At 38.8% G+C, this 23,625-nt stretch overlaps 1 protein-coding gene across 1 annotated transcript in view; it reads right to left on the reverse strand.

Moving 5' to 3' along the window:
- Positions 1-499: 499 nt before the first annotated feature.
- LOC139729449 (uncharacterized) overlaps positions 500-23,625 on the reverse strand; it is a 35,068-nt gene continuing 11,942 nt past the window's right edge. Inside the window, exons 4-12 of the mRNA XM_071640374.1 lie at positions 21,920-21,999; positions 10,929-11,069; positions 9,821-9,918; positions 7,715-7,856; positions 6,862-6,926; positions 6,265-6,299; positions 3,916-3,960; positions 3,120-3,212; positions 500-1,171 (exon numbers count right to left, since the gene is read on the reverse strand). Coding sequence (XP_071496475.1) covers positions 980-1,171; positions 3,120-3,212; positions 3,916-3,960; positions 6,265-6,299; positions 6,862-6,926; positions 7,715-7,856; positions 9,821-9,918; positions 10,929-11,069; positions 21,920-21,999 — 891 coding nt within the window. The 3' untranslated portion in view covers positions 500-979. The remainder of the gene's footprint in view (positions 1,172-3,119; positions 3,213-3,915; positions 3,961-6,264; positions 6,300-6,861; positions 6,927-7,714; positions 7,857-9,820; positions 9,919-10,928; positions 11,070-21,919; positions 22,000-23,625) is intronic.

Below are 23,625 nucleotides of genomic sequence, written 5' to 3' on the forward strand. Positions count from 1 at the left end.
TGATATCCTTCAATAGTAAGGATTTTGCTGTTGTCGTCGTCGTTGTTGTTGTCTACAATGAACTTTTCTGCAGGTTTTTTTTTACTTTCCCATTTCTTCTCTTTGCATAACTGTACTGCTATAAAAGCTGAACAGATTTTAATTCTAGCTAGTTTCTCAAGATAGTGAAACAGGTACGCTACAGGTCACGACATGCAGGTGCAAGGAAGAAAGAAAATTCGATACATTAATCATTTTCCCACTCCAGCAGCTACACTGCAACAAAATTGTAGCACCATTTCTGTGTGTTTTTTTTTTTAATGGTTTTCATTTTATGTATCAATCGCAAAATCTATCTGTGGGATAGATTTTACCACGGCAAAGTTGCTCAAAAGAACCTTGAAGATGTAGATGAAAGTTCTTCATTCTGTTGTTTCACATCCATTCGATGAACACCATTGCATACAAACCAGCATTTTGTCTTTGTTCTTCATGCCAGAGCCTGAGCTACTCTGGTAAGCTAATGAGTCAAGGACATTAAACCATGTATTGCCTCTCACAACTAGGACACTTGTACTTTCCCTATCTTGCCACTCCTTTCCGATGGCGCCAATTCAGAAACCTTTGTAGCTGAACAATGGTACTATCATGTCAAAGATAAGGAAGTCTTGCTCCACCATGATGCATTCATTGCAAAAAGAGCTGGCCAAGGCATGGTCCTGTTGGGGCGTTCCCATGGCGATCATCTACTGGGTCGAATGTGACCGGAGGAGAGTGTCTCGTCTGCCTCCGGACGATCAACACATTTGGCGGAGGAAGCATTGCCCATTCAATGCGCCACTGGGAGATTCTCCACAGCCAGGGAAGGAGGGACTCCAACCAAGGTCAACAAGCCGAAATCAGCTGTGTGACACATGTGTGAACTCCAACAGACGTGTGTGCTCTTGTGCGTGTTGGAGACCCTAGGTCATCCCCTGAGATGAAAGAACGCCCTCCAGGGTTACGCCGACACTGGTAGTCCTTGAGCGGGCGGCAGTGGCTCCGCTTCCTCCTTGATGATGGGCATCCTGGGGAAAGACTGGGATCGTCTGGCAGGGCTCCGGCTGGCGTGCTGGATGGAGTTCTGTGGGTCTGGCCCAGAGGGGTAGAGCCTTCTGTAGGGGTGCGTGGGACTGAAGGTTGACGAGAACGACTGCAGGAGGTAACGAGAAACAAATGGAATAAAATTGAATTGAATTGAATACAAAATACATAAATCATAATGTTCAATCTACAAATAAACATTTCGGAAAACAATTGGGAAAAATAATTGGGGGAAATTATGTAACTTGTCAAAAAGTATCATCACACGTTATACGGTGGAATCTGTATAAACTCCAGCTTCACTGAAAGGTTGCTATATGCATTCTTTTGATGGTGAACGTCGGAAGGGGTTTAGTGGCAAAGGCTCAGAGATCGGCTACGTCACTCGAAGATAGTTGTAGGAATTGGACACAAAGTTTACAGCCTTGTGGCTGCTGCTTTCGACATTTGCTCCACCTCAAAAGGATAATGTGCCAACGCGGAACTACTTTCCATCAAGTCAATCCCGTTTGTTATGTTTCCATAAAGCAGTTTCATAGCAACGAGAATTTTGGTGATTCATGTCGACTGACTAAAAGCTGTTGCTGACACCACAGGAAGGAAGAGAAACATCATCACATAGTCATATCTGTCAAGATGTAGTCATAAATGTCTCTTTTTCTCCTTCTTCCTTCACATCCACTCATTCTCGCCTACCTGATCTGTCAGCATTCATTTTTTCCCAAAGCTTGCACCAGGAAGCCCTTTCAGACACTTCACCCGACCTTACACTTTTTGCCGTCTGAGATCGCAAGCCTTAAACCCTGATCATGAAATTGTCATTGTTTGTTTGTTTTTATTTCCATCTGACGAGATGGCTGGATAGCCCATTTTCAACTGCATTTAAATAGCTGGTCTTCCATGGGGTCCAGTTGTGAGTACTTGGGATGGACCACTTCACCAGACTATGCACCCTACTCCATGTTATGCACCTTACTGTATTCAGCTTTATACTCGAAAGTTATCCAATATATGTAGTGATCTTAGACATCGACCTTACCCATTACCCCATAACTCCTCACACATAAAGCACAAAAACCCACTGAATTTCTATGGTTGTATTCAATTCCATCCCATTCAATTCACTTCAATTCAATTTGTTTATTCATTTCAATTTGTGATAAAACAATACAACAGCACTGAATTTTACAATACAATACAATCATAATCGATTATTTACCTAATATAATTATGAAAATGAAAAAAAGAAAACTTGAATAAAGCCACAAAGGTCCTGTACAGTAAGTTCCCTTCAAAAAGGTGTGTATACAAAATAACTTGACACAATAAATACAAAATGTAGTATCTCTTTACACAAATGTCACTGAATCTTGCCAATACGAGTAATCCCTGAAGTATTGTACATGTAACAAACTGTAGCATTTTACAAATCATAATGAGACATTGACCTTAGGTCTTTAACCCTTATCAGGCCGGGCTTTTTTGGCTATGCTAAAAGCGGAGGGGGGCGGATTCCGTCTGTAGGAAATGTACACAAAGTCACAAAATTGTGCCTGTTTTGGGGCGACATGCCACTACAAAAATGGGCGTGGCTTCGAAAAAGTATGCCCAGATGTTGCAAATTTGGTCTCAAAAGTTGCGCGAGACTTGTACAAAGAAAGTCAAGAAGCCTCGCAACGCGGCCTTCTCGCGTTACAGAATTATAGCGCGAAACGTCGAGGGGGGGGGGGGGGCAGATTCTGCCTCCCCCCGGCTATCTTAGAGTTAAAAAGTGAAAATGTCAACCTCTTTTGCATGTATGAATATAACATTCTCTATCATATCTATACTTTATATAAACATTGATTATTTCAAAACATTAGAACAGGATAACATCAGCATTGCACTTGGACATTCTTCAGACCAATGCAAAATCAAGTTAATGAAGAATCGCTTGAGCATTCGATAATTTACTGATGCAAAAATAAAAAATGCTGTTGAATTTCAAAAAGATGAAGCTAATGTCTATGACCTTGACCCTTATGTCTACTGCACTACTGCACTGATGTCAAACTCACGTTGTAGTCTGTCACAAGATCGCCATCGGGGTCTCTGTCCACAGGATGAAACACTATCAGCAGAGTTAGGATCGGCACGATGATTTTGAAGAACTGATGAGAGGCAAGAAAGCAGGGGCAAAACACAAAAATCGTATTCAACTCTTTGTAACAGTGATTATTTTTTTCTGATCAATTATGCAATAACATTAATTTGATGAAGGGCTGCCAAACTTCTCCAGGTTCACCCCCTAGAAAGTCACCAAAAAATTTGTTACTAGGCCTCGATAACTGATGAACAGTATAACCCCCTCCCCCCCCCCCAAAAAAAAAACAACAACAACAACAACAACAACAACAACAACAACAACAACAACAACAACAACAACAACAACATCAACAACAACAACATATTTTGAAGGTTAAAAATTTCCATTCATACATAATGTGATATATGTATAAGCATACTTAATCAAATTTCTCAAAAGGAATAAGTATTGTTTTTAAAAAAAACACACACACAAAACAGCTCTGCTGCTGGTAAGCTGTATGCAATGTCTGTTGTGTATTTCTGACCAAACTGCATGTACATTGTAAATCTTCCATAAATATATGTATAATGGCTTCTTCAATCATGTCATGACCATAACCTGATTTTGCCAATGACATTGTACACAGAATACTTGATATGGGCAATGACAGGGTTAGGGTTAGGCCTCTGGCCTGGCATGGCCCCTAGAGGGCGCTCACACCTAAATGCACACATGCTATGGGAAGATGTGCATGTAAAATATTGCATCACACACATTCTACTCACCATTAGTACAAGGTAGACTATACTGTACGACACGTTGCTGTCATGCTGTGGCACAAGTGGGAGAAAGACAAAAACATCATAAGCACGATATCAAAAAATGTTGCATCACCAATATTCAACTGCATAAGGTTGAATTGTATTTGTACATTATCCCATTCTAGGTGTGACAAGAAGTGAACTACCACGACAAAATGTCTGTAGACCAATTCAGTTTGAAGACAGTCACACTGTAACTAGGACCCCGTTTACAGTGCAAGGCTCGGCCGCGGCTGAGCCGCGGCCGAGTCCACCTTCACTTCAGTGTAAACGCGCAAAAGGCCAAATGCGAGGCCAAAGTTGGCCTCGCATTTGGCCACGCTCTGGAGGTGGTCTCGGCCGTGGCCGAGCCGCGGCCGAGCCCAGCCTTTTCTCAGTGTAAACGCAAACTGGGCCAAATGCGCAGCCAATTTTAGTCTGGCTTCCAAACCCTCTGCCTGTACTATTTCGCTGTTCAGGATATTAACCCCCTCAACGTCGAAAACTAGTATAGTTTAAGGTGGTTTTGTCCTGCAAAGGATTTTTCCTTCGGCAAAGGCCTTTGCCCGACCGGCGACTTTGTCGCCATGGAATTCATTTGGCAAAGGGTCTGAAAACCTGATAATACCAAATTGCGTTTCTTTACAAGCAGAGCGCCACTACAACAAAATATTGAAAGGTTTGAATCAAAAGCGCGGCCGAGCCCAGCAGTGTAAACGGACAAAATCGCGGGGCCCGGCCTCACAATTGAGGCTGGGCTCGGCCGCGGCTCGGCCGCGGCTCGGCCCAGCCCAGCACTGTAAACGGGGTCTTAGATGTTGACCATTAGGCCTACTGGGTGGCTTCCACGATAAGAAGGAGAAGAAGGAGAAGAAGAAAAAAAAAAAGATGATTCACCAGGTTGTGCAATGAGTCATGTGCATTGCTATGTCAGTGGATGAATCAATTATTGTTTCTAGGCATAGCCTACTTGAAGCGCCCCCCCCCAAAAAAAACACCCAAAAATATGGCTGAAATACACACAAAAGAAAAAACAAACAAACAAACAAACAAGAAACAGAACAGCACCCAGACCGAACCAGACCAGAGAACAATAAAGACATAGAGCCTTGGTTTTCATGGTAAACGGGAAGAGCTCATCTTCTTGTAATCGGCAAGTGACATGGCAAATTTAGAATAAACCCTGGTGACCTTACAATACCCCTGCCCTGGGATCCTACCATATCGCGCGCTCTCTCTCTTTCCAGTCATTTGTGGTCTCTTAATTTTGTTGACAGAACAAATAGCGATTAAAAAACCCACTACCGAAGGGGTGCTAGTAATAAGGAACGAGCAGTCATTCTGTCATTCAACCAAACAGACACGTCTGCAATGATTGAAGCACACAACTGATAACAGATATTTCACAGGGTAAAGTATCAGTGGGTACTGTAGTCTCTCTTAAAAGTCCTCAACAAAGAGAAATTTCACAAGCAATTACTGTTCTTACAGTTGTTTATACTTTTGAATTAAAGACTAGGTAGTGCAGGCAGACTGTGTAGTGGGAGGGTTGGCCCGGCTGAATTTATCTTCATTTGCCAATTTGTGAGAGAAACGTGAATCTGAATCTTCAAAAATGTATAGCCATTCTAAAGAATTTAGCAAGTTATGAATCAAATTACGAGATGTCTGAAAATTCTGCAAACCAGACACAAATACTGGTGTACAAACGGTACAAATGAAGCTCACACAAAAGATGATTTTTCATTATTATTTTGCTTACTCTGGTACCTTCCACCTAAAATTGAATCTCAAAAATCATAATACACAGATACAGCACGAAGCCATAAATTCTCGGACCACATGCACGTACAGTAATTGTTCCCTGCTCCCGTTAAGTACCGGATTGATACTGACTGATACTGAATCTCGGTCCTTGGGATGGAGGTCAACGAAAAGCCAATCCATGTCAGTCTACATGTATGACTATTATAAATCTATCTAATACAATTTAAAGAAACTCACATAGTTCTACACACCAGAAACACCAGTTATCAAAGCATAACACGAACAAAACACGTTCTTTCACCATCATGTCATGGTGCTCACAGCAGAGCACAATATAACATCTTGAAGGTCTCTGTTATAACAGTTATGAAAATAATGGCCTTCTGCTTCTGAAACTGCTTCACAACTGACCTTTGTGAAACTCATATTGTGCGTGCTCTGTGACATATATTTTCTAACCTTGTCATAAAATTTTACTGCAAGCTGATATACATTTACTGCTAGGTTGTTCGGCATCATTAGACAATAAAATGTACAATAAAATGTGTATTAGCACTATTTACTCACGTAAATATCACTACATGTCCGAAGTCCATCCATACCTGTAATAGAAAGCAAACAGGAAAATGGAAAAATTTTTTAACACCCTGCTGTACCATTAATACCAAAGCTGTATCTGATCTCAAAAGCAGTACACAACCTGCAGATTACCACTATAATGACTGACTTTATACTATGACATTTCTACAAACCACAGACAGTTCCATTTCAACATGACAAGAAAACTACAATAAGCGGTTGCGAAACTGCATGTTTTGACAGAAGAGCAAAGTTTTCATTAGCAAGTTGGTGTGCCATCTGGAAACAAATGACAAATCCAGCAAAAAAATTGTAGCTCCTGTTGAAATGATAAATCCCAGGTACATCTGATAATGGTCTGTTTTTCTTTTTCTTTTCCGGTGTAAATTTAGGAGAGAGAAGTATAGGAGGAGGGGATGGGTTGGGGGAACAGCATCCTAAAATAGCCAACTGCAACTTGAAAGAGTACAAATGATCATGAAACAATGATTGTAATAAAGTAGTTTGCAGATCTAACAGCTCATGGCACACCGATAAAAAACAACCAAAATATAAAGGGTCAGGCTCTTAGCCGGTAATACTTACTTCCGAGCATATAGCTGTCGTAGATCAGCGTTGCTATTGACGACAGTTCGAAGGCAATTATAATGCTGTGTGAATGTGAACGGCAGTGGGATGAAAGGTGGTTAGACTATGGTGAGTGAAGATGTAGGATTTATCATAGCTGGTCTCTGTTCTCAGAACAATCCAGAAATTTGTCTGAATCAAATCCAGAACCTCTGAGGACAAAAGCAACCAGCGAGCTTGCCACCATTGGGCGATATTATCGGCCAGGCAGTCATAAAGCATTGACGCAATAAGAAACATTGCAGTGACTCACAACCATTAAAATGAACTTTCCTGATTTTAATAAGGACATGAGTGTCACTGTATCCCTTTGCACATATTCTGACCATAAATTTCTTCTTATTCCTTCATAAAGACAGTCTGCCATCACACACACTTTGAAGTTTGTACTGCTACATGTGCTTGCATGTTTGGTATCTAAACCTGTCCACTCTAGCAAATTCTGCACTGGCAGAAAATGTATCATACTGCTGTGTGTACATTTGTACACTACTATAAATACTCATGGCTTTTGTATACCATTAAATCTCAAACTATTTAAGATACAATGTAACTCTTCCATAATTGTGAAATTCCTTCATATTTTCTTCCCGTCAGTCATGAGGGCAAATCTAAATATGGCCAACAAACACAATCTGTATCAAGACCTCTCTATGGGCAGATATCTCAAGATGCCTTTGACACTGTTCACACACAAGCTGCCTACAGTAATATGAGGGTCAATGGATTGTGTTTTTTGGTACCGTTAATTCTGCCCTCAAATATTATCAAAACTGAACGTCCTAAGAACAGGAAAAAAGATCGACGTTACCTCCATAAATCTCTCTTCTGCTTCCATCTCGTACTCCTGAGCGTTGTGACCTCGTTGAGTTTCTTGGTGATGTAGACGCCACAGCACATGAACATTTGGACCAGTACACACTCCATTGCAGACAGCATCACCCAGAAAGGATCTGAAATACATCACAGGAGAGTGAAGTTTCATGAATACAAGAGATATCTGTTGATCCATCAAATCTCTAAAATAACATTTCTGGGTCTTGGTCTCTTCTTTTTTTTTTTTAAATATGGTGATGCATTCATCCAATATGACTGTTTATAGCATTTCATGAGGTAAAGTAAAAAGATATCATTCTGGAAAAAAAATATTGGAAACCACTTCTCATTCAAATATCATTTTCAAAAGCCTCTGAAATGCAAACTGATTACTTGATTCTTGAATTGGTAACACATCGTAGAAGATCAACGTTCCTGCTTTCTCTTCAAACCGGCAAACATTTGCAGTGTCTTTTAGATTTTGTGCACATTTGTAATGAACTGAACCACTTCCATCTCATCTTTCTCCAATATCAGGACTGCACTGCCAATTCACTGATGACAAAAAAAAAATAATAATAATGATAATAATCTGTGGCAAAATTCCATCCAGAAGTTCAATTAATTATGCAATGTTTAAGTTCCTATCTGTATCTATGTGGAAAACCACAAAAGGCAATAACAGAAGATTGAGCACTAACACTACTCCATACTGCAAGTGTAGTATGTACAAGTACGCTGACAAACACAAGAGTTTTGTCTTTTCGAGTTGAAACAGTTGCCACTTCCACCGTTGACCATTACAGGTTGCAAGCTTGGAAGAGTTTTTCTACATATATGCAATGTGCTAGAATCACATGCTGTATGACTCTTCATTTACTTTATTCTACTTTATAATTTTTAAAGAAAACAGAGATAGCATGAGCAGTATACATGGCACTTATGACCTACATAATATGTGACAGGAAATTACAATATATGGTTAAAAAGTGAAACTTCTGTACCTGTTCAAACTCACCACTACAAATTTAGAATAAAATGCAAACAAACATACAAAACAAAAGTCTGGTGGGACCTAAGATTATAAAGGATTGGGTTAGACGGGAGAACATGGAAGCTGTGGTATGTTGGAGTTTCCCTTGTTTTCATAAAAACAGTGCGACTTATTCATACCACAGATACAAATGGAATTTATGATTTATCAAAGCCTCACAATCTCACACTGACATTTGTTGCTTTATTCTTTTACTTCTGAAATCAGTCAAAAATATATATAATCCAGTTGCACTTTGAGATGGGACATAATAGCATAATACAAGGGTGTACATATCTACAATAGATCAACTACTGTATACGCACAATATTTCGCGAGATTTTTATTTTCTCGAACTTCGCTAGTCAGGTTTTATTCGCAAAATTAAAGACACACGAAAATAATGACTCTGATCCCGAAATGAATGTGACACACAAGGATTTCTCCATTCAGTACAGTACTGCACGATCACGAATTCAACCACTTGCAAAATCATCGGGAAGTCCTGATTCACAAAAATTTAGACTCGCTAAATATATGGCGTATACAGTACACTAATGGTGAGATGTTAACATCAGTTTAAATAATCATACCATACTGCACAGACACGCAATATGTTCAACATTTAATACAAGAGTGCTCTACACTGTATGGCATGCCCCAACATGGACTGTGTCATTGAGAAATCCCCCATACCATGAACAGTTCACGACTATCTGGGATTTAGACTGCTTTATCAGGTACATACTGGCTTGTTGTGTAAATAGTCTTATCAGTGACATGGGTAACTATGAATAGCTCAATATGTGAACTGATGTTCTGCCTATGAACAATGTCCAGATAACTGAGAGATTATGATTTCTAGGAAAAGACTGATTAGGACAAAACAGTTCCCCCCCCCCCCCCTTAACAAAGAGATAAAAGGAGAAAGAGTTGGAAAAACCAGTTACTGGTAAGAAAACATTTACACACAGAGTAGGGACTTCCATTTATTTGTAGTTGTTGACCTGGATGAAAGAGAAAAAATGTCCAGATTTATAACTGAAAGATATCCACAAGGATACTAACCTCCACAGGTATTTGACAGTGACTTGGTAAATATAATGCCAGCAACTGTGACAGCCAGAAAATATAGACCAAACAGCACTAGTACTGGTAGGACAACACTAAATGGAAAGAAACAAAAATGTAAATATGAAAAAAAAAAATAATGTGAATATTATTTCAAGAACACATCCCTCACTTGAACAGGATTCCATGTGTAAAATGTACAGATGATGTGGAATCATAACTGATTTGATTTGCTTGACTGGGTTTCCCCATCATCATGGTAGGTAGCTGAAGGTAGTGTTCTGTGTGTGATCACCACACTATTCAAGGTAAGCATACAAATCTAATTAATGTGTGAAACATACAAATTATTCAGAATGCATTAAACGTAAGAGAGCTCCTCCTTAAACAAAATCTTGATGTGCTTGCACCCCTTTCATAGATTGAAAATTACATGAGGCTAAATGAGGGTGACAAACAAATGTGATTTGCAACTCTGTGTGACATAGATGTTTGGGCAGCTTTCCATTTGGTTTATACACAAAAATTTACCAATTTCTATTATTCTCCTGAGAAAAATTTCCTCAGACCTGTTCTCGTTACAAAATAGAAGTAATATATGTGCAAGGGCGGGTCCAGGAATTCCGTACAGGGGGGCGGCAAAAATATTTCTGGTGCTAGTTCCGGGTTTCATTTCATTTTTTTTTAAAATGTTCATTTCTTTGTCTTTTGCCACTGATGTGTGTCCTCCTCAATGGATAAGTTTTGTCAACTTGTCAATCAGTAGCAATACTGTCTGTGCTCACATATTTGAGAAAGATAAAAATTAGTGAATTTTTGGTGTACGAAACAGATGCAAAAGTGCTCAACACATAGATCAAACAGAGTTGCCACTTTGTCTAACTCTCCAAACTTTTACAGGTCATAACTATTTTCTTATGTCTCCTTTTATCCCAAAATGTTAACTTTGTTGCTTTTTTACTTTGATAATTCCTAACTACTTGTTTGATTTTTTTTCTGTTTTCATTACAAAAAAAAAAATTATCATGATTATCAAGATGGAATTTTCCTTAAAGTCTTTCAGACAATCTGATCCATGAGGCAATGATGTGGTGTGTGTACTCACAGCTTATTGAGGTACTCCTTCCTCAGTAGACGCACTGAGCGGGCAAGATAAAAGTGGCAGACAATGACCAGCTGGGTCATCTTCAGGAACTGAGTGGCCAGCTCCATCCATGGGTAGCTCATGAACAGCCAGTGGAACATTCTGAAACATACAGCAAATACGGGGGCAAATTTTGATCATTTGTTTCAATGAGCCAAAAAAGGAACAAACAAAATTAATCAAATACAAAACAAGGAAATGAACACACACACACACACACACACATAGTTCATACATTAGTCACACACTTAAACATCGTGAAAGCCTAATTTCATGTGATTTGGGGTAGCAAATATCAACCTACATACAGTCCGACCTCTCCTATCCGGCCTCCCTTTATCAGGATCTCTCTCTTATCTGGATGTGATCTTGGCGCGATTTTGTTTTTTGTGACTTTTTTTGTGTTTTTTCTATCTAATAATTACAGGGAAAGGAGGGATTTCAAGCTCAAGCAAAATTCTCACACAAACTCATATTAAATCAGGGCATGGTACAGGCAACCGTTCTACGGCAGCTGCATGTGTACATGTACGTACACTAAACATCAAGTCTCCCATACCCGGCCAAATCCTTTATGCGGATTGGCATCGGTCATAACATGTCCAGATAGGAGAAGTTGGACTGTATAGAGGAATCTGCATGCAGCCATCTGCAATTACCTCCTAAAAACAGACGCATGCCCCTTTAATTTTCATGAAATTCTACAGACTTCAGATTGCTCAATTTTGACCATAAATCCCGATGTAATGGGCTGTATGACCCAATCAGTTTTGATGATTAATGTTGTTATTGGAGGGTAAATGTGAGCAGTTTCTCTGCTCATGCGATTGATTGAATATCACTTTCCACTTTTGTATAGTTTAATACGGAGCACAGATTATGCACTTGCTATCAACCACTATATATTAAGACAATTATAAATTAGTTTTGATGTTTTTGCTTTGACAGAAACTGAGTACACTTTCTCTGCTATTACTCACAACCAACTCTCACTTTCCACACCTTTTAAATACAAATTCATACGCAGAATAGATTATTCATTAACAAGGAATGTCAACACGGCCAGAGATACAAAACCATTCTGCTAAATACAGACTACAAACACTTGTTGAAATTTGTTAAAAACAGGATGGATGCTGGTGGGTGTAACAATACATTTTGAAAACTTTGTAAAGGATCTCGTAAGTGTGTATATATCGATCCTTTGTACGGTCATTACCATGTTTGTTTGGGTTTTTAAGTATTAATTCCTTCCAAGATCCTGGTTTTAAAAGACTGTAGTTCCCTCCTCCCCCCCCCCCCCCCCCCCTGCCTACGTAGATGAGATATTTTGGAAGATTTGACTTTTCAAAGAAATCTCATTTGAGCACATGAGACATGCACATAATAGGTATGGTGTGTAAATATGCATAGTCACTATGAGCTAATATCACAATTTTTATTTGAGACACCTACACCCCCCCCCAGCCAAAATTACTTCATAAATGACAGCTCACATGTTAATAGTACTACCAGAATAACACAAAGATCAATGTGAAAAACAGGAAATATAATCATAGTTGATCATGATCTGAAGACTTAAAAAGAGCAGTATACACTGCACCTCTGTAAAACATTATTGGTTAAAATTAGAACTGCAATTCTTATGATAACAAAAAATTTTCCCCCAAAAAATATGGGCTGTATCTGACCACAGAAACCCCTAAAATGCATGATTTGCAAATCTACATCTGAGCACATGTTTTATTATCAAAAACATTGTATTTGAAGTTGGTTTTTTTCTCTTCTTCCTGTTTTTGTTTTCATAATTTTCACTTCACAGGATGCAGAATATATGTCAGGATGCACAGTATACAACTGTGCAAACCAAATAAGAAAAGAACTCTGGATCTATTCTTTCATCTTTTCATTTTCTCTGAACTTTAAAGGGACCATACAGTTTTGGTTGAGACCTAATTTCAGGTTTCTAACATTTTTTGGTGAGATAATGAGAAACCTCTTAAGAAATATGAAAGAGCACGTTATTCTATGAGGAATTCAACATTTATTTGATGAAAATTGGTTTTAAAATGGCTGAGATATCCAAAAAAGAGCAATTCTAATAAAGTGTGGAACCCACACTTTATTACAACCGCTCTGTTTTACTTTGTTTTTGGATGTTTCTGTCATTCCAAACTCGATTTTCATCATATAAACATTGATTTCCTCTTAAAATGGTATGTTCTGTACTATATCATAAGTGTGTTCTTGGTATCTCGCAAAAAGTTGAAAGCCCAATTCTCATCTCCACCAATACTGTACCATCCCTTTAAGAAAACAAAACAAAACATCTAATGACAGATTATAAACTCTCTTCAGAATAAGGATTTATAACAACTCATGAAGGTGAGTAATAAAACATGGGTACCAGTCATGAATGTCTCTGAGGAGGAGGAGGAAGAAGAAGAACTGATTGACTCTAGAAATCAAATCTGCACATGTCATGTTTTGCTTTATCTTCTGGTATTCCCCAGGAATGGAATGCTTGCGGTCACAGTCATTCGAGTCTGAGGAACACAAACATCCTCATTGGCAGGTGCGTGACTCCATTGCTTGCCTTCTCTTCTATCACCCCCCCCCCCCCCCCCCCTTGACGAGAATACATCATGATATGCAATCTACTTGAAACCAGGGATGTATGTGTTACATAGATGGGAGTGGCAACTCTTCGTAATTCATGCAATCAAATGTTTGGGTTCAAAGCATTACAATCGGATGTCTAACATCCCACTATGCTTGCCAACACTCTCATAGTTGTAAGACAAAGTTTGAAGACGAAGAATGCATTTCACTTTTCATTGAATTATGAGCTTTATCTCACTGTGAAATTTTAAATGAAATGCTCGAATTGATCTAGAACAGTTTAGGGAAGAATTCAATATTATAAATATGTATTTCTAGTTTCTGCGTACATGCATATATCAAAATCAAATGAAAATTAGGTCCTCTTAAAAGCCTTATATTTTTCTATGATGCGCACATTTGAGCACATTAGTTTTCTATCTTTTAATCTGGGATATTTTGATCTTTAAAATAAAGTACTCAGCTAAAGCATGTTCCAGCGTGCTTTTAAACTTTTTACTGTTTCAACTGTCAGTTTGACACTGCATTTTGATTCACTGCTCCAATTGAAAGCACTCATATTCATATTTTCCATCACATTGAAAGAGAGAGCAAAGTGCAGCAGGGGGAAGTCTTTCCTATGTCAGAGTGCTACAAAGTGTAGTCCCAATAATTGATGCTGTCACAGCACATGCGAGAACACCTGCAGTCGAACACGTAAATTCTTGGTGGTACTGAGCATGACTCGAGGAGAGCAGTAGTTGTCTCTTCTTCTCTAACACCTCCCTGTTGAAACCCTGCGTGCATGCAATGGCTGATGCACTATCAGGCAAGCCTTAGGCAAGCTTTGTGGCTGCCCGCAACAACCTTTCTTCTCATGGTATGCATAGAAATTCAAGGTAAATCCAGTCTAATGAGCACTACTGTACAAACTTGGCAACATCTTCAGAAGAAGCTTCCTGGCATGAAAGACTACATACAGTTTGTATGTAGTGGACACAAGTGGCCCTATGTGCTGTACAGTCTTCAATCAACTACAACTAAAAACTGGGGACTATTTCATTGAGATTCATGTCTGCAATCACTGTGTTATTGCCACAGTTGCAATAGCTGCAGCAACAATATTCAAACACTCACAACTGATTAGTTGCTTCCATGATGCTGCTACACTATACAGTGACAGCAATGATTGTATCAGTTGCAATTTACTATACAGGGTGGCCCAGAAAGAACAGAACACCTAAGATCTTTAATTTCAGCAATATCATTGCAAATATGTCATTATTTTGCATATTATTGGAAAGGCCATTCTTTTTCCAATAGAATGACGCCAAATTCTTTAATTTTAGTTCATGCATTATGATTTTATGACCATTTTTGTCAACCCTTGCAATTTTCAAAATGTGATCATTTTGCACTCTCAGAGATACCGAAACCAGAGAGAATTCGGCTTGCCATACAACCAGTAGCGTTCACAATGTGTGGAATGTGGGGCGTAAGGTGTAATTGTTATTGTCCGTTATCATTGTGAATAATGTGAAAGTCATTGAGAATATCATTGTGAATGCTACTGGTTCTATGGCACGCCGAATTCTTGCAGGTTTCGGTATCTCTGAGAGTGCAAAAATGATCACATTTTGAAAATTGCAAGGGTTGACAAAAATGGTCCTAAAATCATAACACATTAACCAAAATTAAAGAACTTGTCATTTTGTTGGAAAAAGAATAGCCTTTCCAACAGTGTGCAAAATAATGACATATTTGCAACAATATTGCTGAAATTAAAGATCTTAGGTGTTCCGTTCTTTCTGGGCCACCCTGTACTATGGCAAATCTCCCTATGAATTGGGCCTCTATGGCTATGGCACCATTGCCAAATTATGGAATGAGACTGTTTGCATTTCTTATCTCCGCCAAGGAGGTTACGTTTTTGTCAGCGCTGGTTTGTTTCTTTGTCTGTCTTGCAAAATAATTACAACACACACATAAAATGTGAACGGCTTTAGATGAAACTTCCTAGGAAGAACAAAATCACTTTCAATGGGTTATGCAATGAGCATAGAGGTGCATTGTTATATCATTATGTGAGTGTAAAATTCTGTTTTGCTAGGCACACTTGAAGCCCCCAGTTAGAAATTATCATTAAAAAAAAGTATACAAACCGAATTGGTCTATGCTGATGCATGCAATCCTTGCCCCATTTGCATTGTAGGCTGGGGTTTCCCCAGGCATGAAATGACATGAGAGCTGCATATTCAGCACACGCCCAGAGAGGAATGATAGCAATCCCAGCTTCATACTAAACCCACAAAGTAAAATGAGTAGCAAATTGGATGACGAGTACAACCCTGTACACATGCCAGATACTATCAGTACCAGAAATCATGTTTCCTGGAACTACATACCTCCCATGACAAGCAACACAATTACACCTTGTCTAATGTTTACATCGACAGCACAAACCCTAGCTCAGTCCCAGGTAATACAATCCACTTTGTCCCAGGTAACCACATTGAAAACAGGGCAATACATATTGTACATCGTACACAGCATCCTACATGTACAAAATTTTGTACATGTAAGTTAGCATCATCATCCATTTACACCATCTTTCAGAGTGTGAGGGAGGTCTTTCAAAGTAAGGGGAAAAGAATGACTAACATCATTTTAAGGGATGGCATAGTTTGAGATTGAGATTCAGATTGTACTGTAACTTTTTTTGCTAGACAATAAGAAACCAATTATGTTATAAACATTAAAGAGCATACAATTCTAAGAAAAAAATCAAAGTTTAATCAGATTACAAAATGGCTGAGATATCCAAAAACAAAGAGGTCCCATTTCAAACCAATTTTCATCAAACAAATGTTGAATTCCTCTTTAGAATCAAACACTCTATGATATTTATATTAGTTGATAAATTACACCAGGGCCCCATTTCATAAAACTTGTTATCAGAGACAACTGCCACATTTCTATGACAAATTTGCTCTCAGCCAATCAGATGCAAGATTTCAGTAGCTTGTAACAACTATCACAACTTGTCACTGATAACAAGTTTTATGAAATGGGGCCCAGGTGTAAAACAGCAGCAAAGAACACCTAGGACACTGCGGAAACACTATGTAGGATATATGCATAAACACATTTATGCCATCATCAGTAACAGACAAGTCATAGAAAGTGGTGTTCAAAGTTTATGTAAACTTCCTCCACAGATACAAAACCATAGCAACCTCATATCTTCATCAAGATTTGAACACACTGCATGTGATACAATGTAGGGCCTGCTAAATCTAGCTGCATGAATGTGCAAAATGTACAAGCAAAACTTTGTCATGTATCTGCAAGAGCAGGTGAATTGAGTATTACCCCTAAAGTCATCCTAAGTACACATATGATGCATTTTAGCAAGAAATAGCTTTAAATTTGATTGTACAGTTGTGACCTGATACAGTACAACTGTAGGTGCTTTTGTTTGTTTTGTTCTTTTTTTTTCTGCTAAAAGAAAAAAGAAATGCACGAGCTACTCTCAGAATTCATCACTGCAGAGATCTTCTACCTGATACCAGGATGCCTCAATTTATATCTAGACCCATTTCCACGTATATTTAAGATTGTGCCCAGTATTAGATATCTCCTGTGTTTTGTTTTCCAAGCTCACATGGTGGACATGCTGGTCTCTCCCTTTGCGGCACAAATATGTTCACGTGTACAGCATGCGGGAGGCACACCCGATAACAGACAACCTTTGCACCCATATTTTAAGTATGCTATGCAAGCATTTAATGGACACAGGCATTCAAGATATGAATGTGCAATTTTGCACTCTGATATCGTCGGATACCAATATCACGGCTATATTATGGGTGAGGAAGGTGAATCGAATGCTGCTCCTGAACTAGGAAGTTAGCGTCTCACCACAATCCATGGAATTTTCTCTTTTGTTACTTGCAGTTGCATACATGTAGGGCCAGTGACATATCTCATTATGTTTCCTGTACCCCATACAGGATCTGTGCTTCATTTTCTCGAGGCAGACTTGCTAAATTTCAACACTTACATTTCTGTAACATAAGATATCAGAGAGCCAGCTTTATTTGATACTGTCCTTAAATTTCTATAAATCTGTATAATTTAATAACTATGACAGAAATGTAGCACAGACATTCCCAAGTTTAGCACCTTTCAGTATTTGTTATTAACCCTAATAGCAACTGAAGATTCCATACATAATAGCCTATTGTTGCCTGGAAAGTAAAGCAATATTAACTATCATTTCAACAACTTTCTACATTATGCAAAACCGATTACTGCATGTTTATTTTTGTCTATCATAAGTAATGTTTATTTGAAAGCCTATGAAGACTTTACCAATAATTGAGTCTTGTGTGTCACAGAAATAATTCTGACATAGTTTTGACCTTTGACCTCTTTCAAATTATATGAAAATTAAAATAGTAAAGCATAAAACTATTTTAAACAGTGGACGGGAGGTGTCGGGTGGTTTAGGGAGCAATCTGATGGGTGGTTTCGGGCGGCTCAGTTACTAACGGGTTAAAAGGCACTGACAGACAGAGACTTATTTTCAATAAAAAACAAATTTTGTATTCTTTCTCTGGAAAGGTAACCAAAAGCAACCTCATAACTTGCCTGGGCTGCGACTGTAGACTTCCCTCACCTAGCAACAGCATAATGTACACAAAACAAATTCAAGCTGCAGAAGAAGACAATACAAACTGGTGGGCAAGAAGAACAGCCTTTCAGTGCAAACTTTACATAATTTCTGTTGTATGAATACCTTTTAATATGTATTCTTGCTAGAAATACAAAAAGATGCAGAAATGACCCATCAGCAAACCTTGTCAATCTTAAGAATTACTCAAGAACTATTTGAAGATTTTCTGATACAGTATGCAGCAGGTGACACTGGTGAGTGGGTTCTCAGAATATCCCTGGAGCTACAATTTTGTTGAATACAACTTCAGTGGTGACATCTTAAAATCACAAAAGTAAATAGAAGTCAAATCCAAACAGGAAAGAAAGAATATCAAAACCTTATATAACATTCCTTTTTTTTCCTCTCTCTCTCTCTCTCTGGTGGCCAGTTCATGCCGGTAAAATTTTTTAATCTAAAATTTTGGTGGCTCTAAACAAAAGCAAACGTAACTGTCCATTTTGAATCTTAGTTACCCGATCAGGCCACCAAAAGAGAGTACTACTGTTTTGAAATTTGGTGGCAAAACATCAATTTTAACGTTGAGCTCTGATGATAAGAATAATATGTTTTTTTTTTCATATCTTTCCCATGCATAAGTACTGTCTGTGCCAAAATATCTAGAAATAGTGAAAATTGGTTAAAATCTTTATACAAAACACATGGAGAGGTGCTCAAGACCTAAGTCACACAGACTTGCCCATTTGTCTTCCTCTTAAACTATATCTTTTTTGTGTGTCTGATAATTTTCCTCCAAATTTTCATTGATCTACCTGTACTTTATATTTGATTTTTCTGTCAAAGCAGCATAACGTCAGGATGGACTTTACCCTTTAAAATCAATAGCTGAATGAAGAATTAAAATGTGCACCCTCGATAACTATTGACATATTTATTATACAAGGAACACAAACACGGGCACAATGTCTGTGAACCAAAATGTGAAAATGGGTCAGAGTACTGGTGATCAAAGTCTATGGCAGCCAGTACCCTTGGCTTAGAGCAGCACACCTTGGCCGCATGATACATGTGAACTATCATTTCAAAAAGCAAACAAAACAAAAATATCTCACTGATCTAGTCTCTCCTCCAGTCACAAATATGAAAAGCAGATTCACACATTTAAGCACTACCTGGATCAAACAATGTCTTCAAGCAAAAAGACTGCCACTTTGGCAAATATTGCATGTCACTTTAAATCAATTGTGGAGTCAGCTTTTAAAGGGACTGTACAGTACTGGATGAGGTGGGGATTCGTGTTTTGAACATTCCTAAGTGAGATAATGAGAAACCTCATATGAAATATGAAAGAGCATACATAATTTTAAGAATGATCCAACATTTATTTGATGAAAATTGGTTTTCAAATGGCTGAGATATCAAAAAAGTGATAATAATGAAGGCGACAGGCCACGCCTTTTATTAGGATCTCTTTGTCTCACCTTGTTTATGGATATCTCAGCCATTTCAGACCCGATATTCATCAAATATCAACTTTGGATAACCCTAAGAATTGCATGCTCTTTGACATCTCATAAAGTGATTCCTGAATATCTCACAAAACATTAAAAGTTAAATCCTCACCTCAACCAGTACTGTACACATCCTTTAACTACTTACGCAGAAAGATTCAGTGAAACACTCACGGAAAGAGAACACATCCCATAACCTTTTTTCCCTTCCAATTTTCCCCAATGCCAATGGAAAGATATGCGCAGGATCAACAAAACAAAAGACTGAAAATAAGCACTTTCGGCGGTTTTACATTGCACATGGAGCGACGTTTCAAGGACACTTCTGGTCAGCTTTGTTCGTTGGCAGAGGTAGTAAACAAAAGACATTTGTGCACATGTGCCACTTTTATGTTTGACTGTGACATACATACAATTGGATCATTTCCTTTAAAACAGAGACAAAGGATATCATCTGTACACACCATGACTTTCCGGTCACGATCATGCTCTCTTAACCCGCTGAGGACAAGTTGCGAGTATACTCGGGCAAGGGTCTATGGGAAATGCGTGTTGCAGCAAAATCAGCCCGTCCTCAACGGGGTTTATCAAACCGCAAATAACTGGATACCACGCATATAATCACACAGTATGCCTGGTACCTGAGTATCTGAACAATATACAATGTACTTATTTTCAAAACACCCCTCCCCCCACCCCCACATCAGCAACAAAAAAATCATAATAATGGATGTTGATCTACCAACAAAATAACTGGACTGAGAAATGACCTTAAGAGAAAAAAACTTGCGTCACAATTTAGTGTAAATAGTGGGAGGCTCTAGAGTAAATACAAAGTTCTGTAGTGAGAGGCCTGAATTACTTCCAACTAGACGTGTTCCCGAACTCAGCTTTGATGTTTTGAGACAGAATGACAGAAAAGGAAAAGCCAGGACACAAGGAACATTACAGATTTTCCTGAAAATATTAGACTTGCCAGCTTTTTTTTTTTTTTTTTTTGGTAATAATTGCTTGGCAAGTTAATAGCCTAAAACTTTCAGGCAAAACAAAGGGCATATCCTGCACTGGGAACCACAACATACATGTAATGATAAAAGTTCACAGAGTTCATATATCGAATGTTGGGTTTTCAATTATCAGCTAAACACACTCAATGGTGCTATACTTGTTCAACTTGATAGCGGTGTGGTAAAATGAGAATAACATGCCGCCAGATTTCTCTACCACTCCTTCAGGATGTCAGAAAATGTGTCTCTGTCATTCCGCACAACATATTACTTCCTGTATAGACCTTTTAATGTTTTCTCTTTGACAGATATAGATGATGGGGGCATCTACTACATGATTTACTTTAGCCTGAAGGGAAAGTGGGCCATGTCAGAAAACATTGGCAAAACATTGGCAAAACATTCTACTATGTATCCATTGCACGCAAGGAATGCACTTTATCCTATTCTGTGTTTCTGACAATTGTGATACTTCCCAGCCATGGGAAAAAGAAGTGAAAAGTTGTTTATATCTGACTTAATAAATATGTTGTATTGTTGTTATTGTTGTTTTAATTGGATTTAGCATGCTCTACTTGACACCAACAAGTTTTAAGCAGAAACACTTTCTGCCCAAGTGTCATAACCATAATGGATAGTGATGTCAATACAAATATAAAAATTTACCCATCTATAGTATTCAAAAGGACATTCTGTCACTTGCTTGTTTTAGCCGAAGTATTGTAGACTGTTACACCAAGATGGGATTTACCCTGAACTGAAACACAGAATACAAGGTGTCTAGTGTTCAAAGAAAATAGGTTTTTTTACGTGTAGTATTTTAATCGCCATATATTATATTTCAAGAGCATAATACTTCATAAGCTGAACTTCTGCAACAATTCCAGGAAGAATTTGCACTTGAGAACAGTGTTGAAATAAAATGAAGAACAGAATGCTATTCCCTTCACATGAGAAAACTTACCAAATAACCACAATGAAGACCATAAACATAATCATCATTTGCTGCCATAGACAGTAGGTTTGTAAATTGCTGATATCAAGAATATCAGTCAAAATTCAAACTTTGCGAAAAAGAAAACATCTAAGACAAAAGAAAAATTATGGTGTACACAGTATGATGCAAATATTATATGAAATACTGATTACGCTTACATCACCAGGCACTCCACTGATGCTAGCGAGAAGACGGCAACCTGGTGGTATCGCCTCCCAATGTCGATCAACTTCGCCACCTAGTTTGGAAAAGGAAAACAAAATAAAACACATAGATCACCATGAATTTCATCGAGAAACATACGTTTGTACAGACTCTTTGTCAACAAATCACTCAATCTATAAATACAATACTGTAAGTCCATAGCAAAGTGTGCTGCCAAATTCAAGGATTTCAAATTCAAGAAATTCAAAGATATAGATTACATTTATGCAGATCAAACTGCACAGCAGCTTCATCTGAAGTTTGACATACACTGTATGAATTAGTGGATTAAAAAACAAGAGACCCGCGGGTCAAGCGCTCACCCGAGTATCGCAAGTTCACTTTCCATGCATTCTTGCAGACTCTTACCTGAGAACATTGGAAACTTATGGTGGGGGTAGCTTTGAGAATGGGGGCATGGTGCATATTCCATCACACTGGTAAAAATACCTGCCAAGTACACTGTACTTTATAGAATGTTGGATTATGCAGCTTGGGAAAGAAGACTTAAAGCCCTATCACTTTTGATTGGAACTAGAGAAAAATATTAATATTCATTAATTTAGGAGGTTTGGACCCCCTGGGGCCCCCAAGGAAAGCATGGTGCCCATTCAAACACTTTGAGATCTTATCCCTATGGGAATGCTACTTGACAAGTTTGGTGAAAATCCATTATGTTGTTTTCAGCAAAAAGATGAAAATTTAGGCCCGCATTTGGACCCCCCCCCATCCCATCCCACTTCCTTGGGTCCCAAGAGGGTGGAGGGGGTAAGGAGGGCACCCCTGATTCTCCCAGGTGGGGCATGGTGCCCATTTGATGGAATTGAGATTCTATCCCCCTAGGGATGCTACCTGCCAAGTTTGGTGAAAATTAGTGATAAGGTTTTCAAGAAAAAGATGAAAATTTACAATTTCGGTCCAAATTTAGGCCCCCTGGGGCCCCCAGGTGGGGCATGGTGCTCATATGATGGGAATGAGATTCTTTCCCCCTAGGGATGTTACCTGCCTACTTTGGTGGAAATTCATAATGGCATTTTCAAGAAAAAGATGAAAATGTACAATTTGGGCCATATTAGGACCCCTCCCCATCCCCCTCCCCTGGGTCCCGGGGGGGGGGGGGGGGGGGGGGGGGGGGGGGGGGCACCCCTGATTCTGCCATGAACAAACTTGAAACTACAGTCATCAATGTACTAATTCATAGTATTAACTTCAAATAGCTCTATCACTTCTGGTTCTAGAGAAGAAGATTTTTTAAGATTCCTTAATTTTGGGGGGTTTGAGCCCCTCTGGGGTCCCCCCAGGAGGGATATGGTGCCCACTTGAACAAACTGAGATTCTATCCCCCTAGGGATGCTACCTGCCAAGTTTGGTGAAAATCGGTCTAGGGGTTCTCAAGAAGAAGATGAAAATGTAAAAGTTTACGCACGACGTACGCCGGACGCCGGACGAAGAGCGATCGCAATAGCTCACTTGAGCCTTTGGCTCAGGTGAGCTAAAAACCCAACAGAAAACAGATGAAGAAAAGACAGCAGCTGACACAAAAGTTACGTTCAGACGACAAGCCCTAACTGCGATGTGCATCCACACGACGAATCTTAACCTCGAGGTTAAACTCCTGCCCCTTTGAGTTCGTTGATTTTTGTGTCCACACAGTGCTTAA

Source organism: Diadema antillarum, unplaced genomic scaffold (assembly GCF_040938485.1).
Source record: "Diadema antillarum isolate AM-2024a unplaced genomic scaffold, OU_Dant_1.0 seq00000243_RagTag, whole genome shotgun sequence".
NCBI lineage: Eukaryota > Metazoa > Echinodermata > Echinoidea > Diadematoida > Diadematidae > Diadema > Diadema antillarum.